The sequence below is a fragment of the Phoxinus phoxinus genome (assembly GCF_949152265.1).
Source record: "Phoxinus phoxinus genome assembly, chromosome: 12".
Classification (NCBI taxonomy): Eukaryota; Metazoa; Chordata; class Actinopteri; order Cypriniformes; family Leuciscidae; genus Phoxinus; species Phoxinus phoxinus.
The window spans coordinates 2,099,816-2,107,315 of record NC_136887.1 but is presented as its reverse complement, the minus strand read 5'-3'; the positions used below and the strand labels follow the sequence as shown (position 1 = coordinate 2,107,315).

General features: G+C 56.3%; 1 protein-coding gene across 2 annotated transcripts in view; it reads right to left on the bottom strand.

The window, feature by feature from the left end:
* tcirg1b (T cell immune regulator 1, ATPase H+ transporting V0 subunit a3b) overlaps window positions 1-7,500 on the bottom strand; it is a 34,721-nt gene that overhangs the window by 4,197 nt on the left and 23,024 nt on the right. For both annotated transcript variants that reach the window (XM_079630481.1, XM_079630482.1), the window contains exons 13-17: window positions 7,177-7,267; window positions 6,940-7,058; window positions 6,124-6,337; window positions 5,785-5,898; window positions 7-99 (exon numbers count right to left, since the gene is read on the bottom strand). In XM_079630481.1, the coding sequence (XP_079486607.1) occupies window positions 7-99; window positions 5,785-5,898; window positions 6,124-6,337; window positions 6,940-7,058; window positions 7,177-7,267 (631 nt within the window). The remainder of the gene's footprint in view (window positions 1-6; window positions 100-5,784; window positions 5,899-6,123; window positions 6,338-6,939; window positions 7,059-7,176; window positions 7,268-7,500) is intronic.

Genomic DNA, 7,500 nt, shown 5'->3' with positions numbered 1-7,500 from the left:
TCTCACCTCTTCTTCTCCTCCTCCTCCTCCTCTTGCATCCTCCTCTCCCTGGTGAGTATTAATGGAGCCGTTTTCTGCTAGCAGAGGACGCCTGTCTCCCTACAGAAGAACAGAGTATAGTTATATACACACACACACTCGCTGTGCTCTCACTCGCTGTGCTCTCACTCTCTCTGTGCTCTCTCTAGCTGTGCTCACTCTCGCTGTGCTCTCACTCTCTCTGTGCGCCCACTCTCGCTGTGCCCACTCTCGCTGTGCCCACTCTCGCTGTGCCCACTCTCGCTGTGCTCTCACTCTCGCTGTGCCCACTCTCGCTGTGCCCACTCTCGCTGTGCCCACTCTCGCTGTGCCCACTCTCGCTGTGCCCACTCTCGCTGTGCCCACTCTAGCTGTGCTCACTCTCGCTGTGCCCACTCTCGCTGTGCCCACTCTGGCTGTGCTCACTCTCGCTGTGCCCACTCTCGTTGTAGCTGTGCCCACTCTCGCTGTGCCCACTATCGCTGTGCTCTCACTCTCGCTGTGCCCACTCTCGCTGTGCCCACTCTCGCTGTGCTCTCACTCTCGCTGTGCTCTCACTCTCGCTGTGTCCACTGCCCACTCTAGCTGTGCCCACTCTCGCTGTGCCCACTCTCGCTGTGCTCACTCTAGCTGTGCCCACTCTAGCTGTGCCCACTCTCGCTGTGCCCACTCTCGCTGTGCTCTCACTCTCGCTGTGCCCACTCTCGCTGTGCCCACTCTCGCTGTGCCCACTCTCGCTGTGCCCACTCTCGCTGTGCCCACTCTCGCTGTGCCCACTCTCGCTGTGCCCACTCTCGCTGTGCTCTCACTCTCGCTGTGCCCACTCTCGCTGTGCCCACTCTCGCTGTGCCCACTCTCGCTGTGCCCACTCTCGCTGTGCCCACTCTCGCTGTGCCCACTCTCGCTGTGCTCACTCTCGCTGTGCCCACTCTCGCTGTGCCCACTCTAGCTGTGCTCACTCTCGCTGTGCCCACTCTCGTTGTAGCTGTGCCCACTATCGCTGTGCCCACTCTCGCTGTGCCCACTCTCGCTGTGCCCACTCTCGCTGTGCTCTCACTCTCGCTGTGCTCTCACTCTCGCTGTGTCCACTGCCCACTCTAGCTGTGCCCACTCTCGCTGTGCCCACTCTCGCTGTGCTCACTCTAGCTGTGCCCACTCTCGCTGTGCCCACTCTCGCTGTGCCCACTCTCGCTGTGCCCACTCTCGCTGTGCCCACTCTCGCTGTGCCCACTCTCGCTGTGCCCACTCTCGCTGTGCCCACTTTCGCTGTGCCCACTCTCGCTGTGCCCTCACTCTAGCTGTGCCCACTCTCGCTGTGCCCACTCTCGTTGTACCTGTGCCCACTCTCGCTGTGCCCACTATCGCTGTGCTGTCACTCTCGCTGTGCCCACTATCGCTGTGCCCACTCTCGCTGTGCCCACTCTCGCTGTGCCCACTCTCGCTGTGCCCACTCTCGCTGTGCCCACTCTCGCTGTGCCCACTCTCGCTGTGCCCACTCTCGCTGTGCCCACTCTCGTTGTAGCTGTGCCCACTCTCGCTGTGCCCACTATAGCTGTGCTCTCACTCTCGCTGTGCCCACTCTCGCTGTGCCCACTGCCCACTCTAGCTGTGCTCACTCTCGCTGTGCCCACTCTCGCTGTGCCCACTCTCGCTGTGCCCACTCTCGCTGTGCCCACTCTCGCTGTGCCCACTCTCGCTGTGCCCACTCTCGCTGTGCCCACTCTCGCTGTGCCCACTCTCGCTGTGCCCACTCTCGCTGTGCCCACTTTCGCTGTGCCCACTCTCGCTGTGCTCTCACTCTAGCAGTACCCACTCTCGCTGTGCCCACTCTCGCTGTGCCCACTCTCGCTGTGCCCACTCTCGCTGTGCCCACTCTCGCTGTGCCCACTCTCGCTGTGCTCTCACTCTCGCTGTGCCCACTCTCGCTGTGCCCACTCTCGCTGTGCCCACTCTCGCTGTGCCCACTCTCGCTGTGCCCACTCTCGCTGTGCCCACTCTCGCTGTGCCCACTCTCGCTGTGCCCACTCTCGCTGTGCCCACTCTCGCTGTGCCCACTCTCGCTGTGCCCACTCTCGCTGTGCTCACTCTAGCTGTGCCCACTCTCGCTGTGCCCACTCTCGCTGTGCTCTCACTCTAGCTGTGCTCTCACTCTAGCTGTGCTCTCACTCTAGCTGTGCTCTCACTCTCGCTGTGCTCTCACTCTCGCTGTGCTCTCACTCTCGCTGTGCTCTCACTCTCGCTGTGCTCTCACTCTCGCTGTGCTCTCACTCTCGCTGTGCTCTCACTCTCGCTGTGCTCTCACTCTCGCTGTGCTCTCACTCTCGCTGTGCTCTCACTCTCGCTGTGCTCTCACTCTCGCTGTGCTCTCACTCTCGCTGTGCTCTCACTCTCGCTGTGCTCTCACTCTCGCTGTGCTCTCACTCTCGCTGTGCTCTCACTCTCGCTGTGCTCTCACTCTCGCTGTGCTCTCACTCTCGCTGTGCTCTCACTCTAGCTGTGCTCTCACTCTAGCTGTGCTCACTCTCGCTGTGCTCACTCTCGCTGTGCTCACTCTCGCTGTGCTCACTCTAGCTGTGCCCACTCTCGCTGTGCTCACTCTAGCTGTGCCCACTCTCGCTGTGCTCACTCTCGCTGTGCTCACTCTCGCTGTGCTCACTCTCGCTGTGCTCACTCTAGCTGTGCTCACTCTCGCTGTGCTCACTCTAGCTGTGCCCACTCTCGCTGTGCTCACTCTAGCTGTGCTCACTCTAGCTGTGCTCACTCTAGCTGTGCTCACTCTAGCTGTGCTCACTCTAGCTGTGCTCACTCTAGCTGTGCTCACTCTAGCTGTGCTCACTCTAGCTGTGCTCACTCTCGCTGTGCTCTCACTCTCGCTGTGCTCTCACTCTCGCTGTGCTCTCACTCTCGCTGTGCTCTCACTCTCGCTGTGCTCACTCTAGCTGTGCTCACTCTAGCTGTGCTCACTCTAGCTGTGCTCACTCTCGCTGTGCTCACTCTCGCTGTGCTCACTCTCGCTGTGCTCACTCTCGCTGTGCTCACTCTCGCTGTGCTCACTCTCGCTGTGCTCACTCTCGCTGTGCTCACTCTCGCTGTGCCCACTCTCGCTGTGCTCACTCTAGCTGTGCCCACTCTCGCTGTGCTCACTCTAGCTGTGCTCACTCTCGCTGTGCTCACTCTCGCTGTGCTCACTCTCGCTGTGCTCACTCTAGCTGTGCCCACTCTCGCTGTGCTCACTCTAGCTGTGCTCACTCTCGCTGTGCTCACTCTCGCTGTGCCCACTCTCGCTGTGCCCACTCTCGCTGTGCCCACTCTCGCTGTGCTCACTCTCGCTGTGCTCACTCTCGCTGTGCCCACTCTCGCTGTGCTCACTCTCGCTGTGCTCACTCTCGCTGTGCTCACTCTAGCTGTGCCCACTCTCGCTGTGCTCACTCTCGCTGTGCTCACTCTCGCTGTGCTCACTCTAGCTGTGCTCACTCTAGCTGTGCTCACTCTCGCTGTGCTCACTCTCGCTGTGCTCACTCTAGCTGTGCCCACTCTCGCTGTGCCCACTCTAGCTGTGCTCACTCTAGCTGTGCTCACTCTAGCTGTGCCCACTCTCGCTGTGCTCACTCTAGCTGTGCTCACTCTAGCTGTGCTCACTCTCGCTGTGCCCACTCTCGCTGTGCCCACTCTCGCTGTGCTCACTCTAGCTGTGCTCTCACTCTCGCTGTGCTCTCACTCTCGCTGTGCTCTCACTCTCGCTGTGCTCTCACTCTCGCTGTGCTCTCACTCTCGCTGTGCTCTCACTCTCGCTGTGCTCTCTCTAGCTGTGCTCACTCTAGCTGTGCTCTCTCTAGCTGTGCCCACTCTCGCTGTGCCCACTCTCGCTGTGCCCACTCTCGCTGTGCCCACTCTCGCTGTGCCCACTCTCGCTGTGCCCACTCTCGCTGTGCCCACTCTCGCTGTGCCCACTCTCGTTGTGCTCACTCTCGCTGTGCTCTCACTCTCGCTGTGCCCACTCTCGCAGTGCCCACTCTCGCTGTGCCCACTCTCGCTGTGCTCACTCTCGCAGTGCTCACTCTAGCTGTGCTCACTCTAGCTGTGCCCACTCTCGCTGTGCCCACTCTCGCTGTGCCCACTCTAGCTGTGCTCACTCTAGCTGTGCCCACTCTCGCTGTGCCCACTCTAGCTGTGCCCACTCTCGCTGTGCCCACTCTCGCTGTGCCCACTCTCGCTGTGCCCACTCTCGCTGTGCACACTCTCGCTGTGCACACTCTCGCTGTGCACACTCTCGCTGTGCACACTCTAGCTGTGCTCACTCTCGCTGTGCACACTCTCGCTGTGCACACTCTCGCTGTGCACACTCTAGCTGTGCTCACTCTAGCTGTGCTCACTCTCGCTGTGCCCACTCTCGCTGTGCCCACTCTCGCTGTGCTCACTCTAGCTGTGCCCACTCTCGCTGTGCTCACTCTAGCTGTGCCCACTCTCGCTGTGCCCACTCTCGCTGTGCCCACTCTCGCTGTGCCCACTCTAGCTGTGCCCACTCTAGCTGTGCCCACTCTAGCTGTGCTCACTCTAGCTGTGCTCACTCTAGCTGTGCTCACTCTAGCTGTGCTCACTCTCGCTGTGCCCACTCTAGCTGTGCTCACTCTAGCTGTGCCCACTCTCGCTGTGCTCACTCTAGCTGTGCTCACTCTCGCTTTGCTCACTCTCGCTGTGCTCACTCTCGCTGTGCCCACTCTCGCTGTGCTCACTCTAGCTGTGCCCACTCTCGCTGTGCTCACTCTAGCTGTGCCCACTCTAGCTGTGCTCACTCTCGCTGTGCTCACTCTCGCTGTGCTCACTCTAGCTGTGCCCACTCTCGCTGTGCTCACTCTAGCTGTGCCCACTCTCGCTGTGCCCACTCTAGCTGTGCTCACTCTCGCTGTGCCCACTCTCGCTGTGCCCACTCTAGCTGTGCCCACTCTAGCTGTGCCCACTCTCGCTGTGCCCACTCTCGCTGTGCCCACTCTAGCTGTGCTCACTCTCGCTGTGCCCACTCTCGCTGTGCCCACTCTAGCTGTGCTCACTCTCGCTGTGCCCACTCTAGCTGTGCCCACTCTCGCTGTGCCCACTCTAGCTGTGCTCACTCTCGCTGTGCCCACTCTAGCTGTGCTCACTCTCGCTGTGCCCACTCTAGCTGTGCTCACTCTCGCTGTGCCCACTCTCGCTGTGCTCACTCTCGCTGTGCCCACTCTAGCTGTGCTCACTCTCGCTGTGCCCACTCTCGCTGTGCTCACTCTCGCTGTGCTCACTCTCGCTGTGCCCACTCTAGCTGTGCCCACTCTAGCTGTGCCCACTCTCGCTGTGCTCACTCTAGCTGTGCTCACTCTCGTTGTAGCTGTGCCCACTCTCGCTGTAGCTGTGCCCACTCTCGCTGTAGCTGTGCCCACTCTCGCTGTGCCCACTCTAGCTGTGCCCACTCTCGCTGTGCTCACTCTCGCTGTGCCCACTCTCGCTGTGCTCATTCTCGCTGTGCCCACTCTCGCTGTGCCCACTCTCGCTGTGCCCACTCTCGCTGTGCCCGCTCTCGCTGTGCCCACTCTCGCTGTGCCCACTCTCGCTGTGCCCACTCTAGCTGTGCCCACTCTCGCTGTGCTCACTCTCGCTGTGCCCACTCTCTCTGTGCTCACTCTAGCTGTGCTCACACTCTCACGTTGTCTCTCACACACACACACAACCAAAAAAACTAAAGACAAACAAAAGCAGTAGGAGGGTATATTCAGTATATTCAGAATGAGCGCTCACTGAGGGCTGAGTCCTCTTCATCCGGTGTGTGATGTACTCTTGCGTCGGCTTCCCCAGGAGCAGCACAGGAACCGACAGCACAGCCACAACCACCAGAACCTTCTGCACCACCATCTACACACACACACACACGATCAGTTTATGAATAATGTTCAAAGATGTTCAAAGGGAAAACTGGACACTAGTTTATTGCAGTGCTGCATTTTTGCCACTCGAACATGACGTAAAGATCCTGATATCCAGTCCTCGCTTCTGTTTAAAAATACACTGTACAAAAAACAAAGCGGAGCACACTTTATTCTGAGAGTCTGGTTGTGTGATTTCCCTGCAAGCACACACCTGTCCCGTGTAGAGCGGTTTGTTGTCCTTGTTCTCAGTGAACAGGAACATGTCTATGAAGTGGATGAGGATGCTGGGGGCGGAGTCAGAGTTCACCGGGCCGAACACCACCCACTTATAGACCACCATAAAGATCAGGTATCCGAACAGACACAGCAAGAAGCACAGCTCCGGGATCAGCACCAGAAACACGCTGCCGATGTCCCGGAAGTGTCTGGAGAAACAGAGCGGGTTCATATCCAGATACATGACTTATGCTTCAAATGGTCACAAAAGGATATTTCAGTTTTTCAGTAGGAAATGTTAGAACCAAGTTCATTCCCAATGAGACTTTATCCAAACAATCTTGAACCTGATCATTGCAAGTGTGATAATTATTTGAACAGAAACCGAATAAAACGCATGCTTTGTAAAGGGAAATGGTGTGGATGACTTCAAAACCACAAGTAAAATGAAAAATAAAACTATCCAAAAAAAATTTGTACCTGAAATAAAATAAATATTAATGAAATTATAAAAAAAAAAAAAAAAATTAAAATAAGTGAAAGTATTAAAATTACTGAAAAAAAAACATATATATATAGCTAATCAGAAATAGGTAAAAAAAAAAGACTAAAAGAAAAATGTAAATATACAAATAAAATCTGATAATAAATACTATAATAGTATATAAATAATATTAAAATGACCTTCTGTGGAACACATAAGATACAGTGCATCCCGCTGACGTCCGTGGTATACAAATATATAGTCATACAGGTTTGTAATGACAGCACTTATCAGGCACGTTTCACACAAACACTCCAGCACACTCACATGAAGTTGAAGAGGGATAAACACACTCCGAAGGTCATGTGGATGACTCCGATGATGACGGACATCTTCATCTTATAGCTGTTGAGGAACGTCAGGTGATTGTTGGCCAGACCCCAAATCTGAGGGAGAGTTACAGTTATCATGCAGGAGCTCACACACGCCACTGTGAAGAGTGTTATCTGCACTACAGCAGAACAGGGTACGGCCGTGTCTCACACACTCGCGTGTTGGACTTACGGGATCGATTCCAAAGGGATAAGGCCCGGTGAAAACGCCTGTGACGTTGGCATCCAGCGTCAGATACTGGTTCGTTCTGAAAGTCTCCTCACTACACACAGAGATCAAGACATGCAACATATGTTACCACATGACTGAGGACTGGTCAGTGTGTGTGTGTGTGTGTGTGAGTGAGTGAGTGAGTGAGTGAGTGAGTGAGTGAGTGAGTGAGTGAGTGAGTGAGTGAGTGAGTGAGTGAGTGAGTGAGTGAGTGAGTGAGTGAGTATGTGAATATGTGTGTTGGTGTGTGTGAATATGTGTTGGTGTGTGTGAATATGTGTCGGT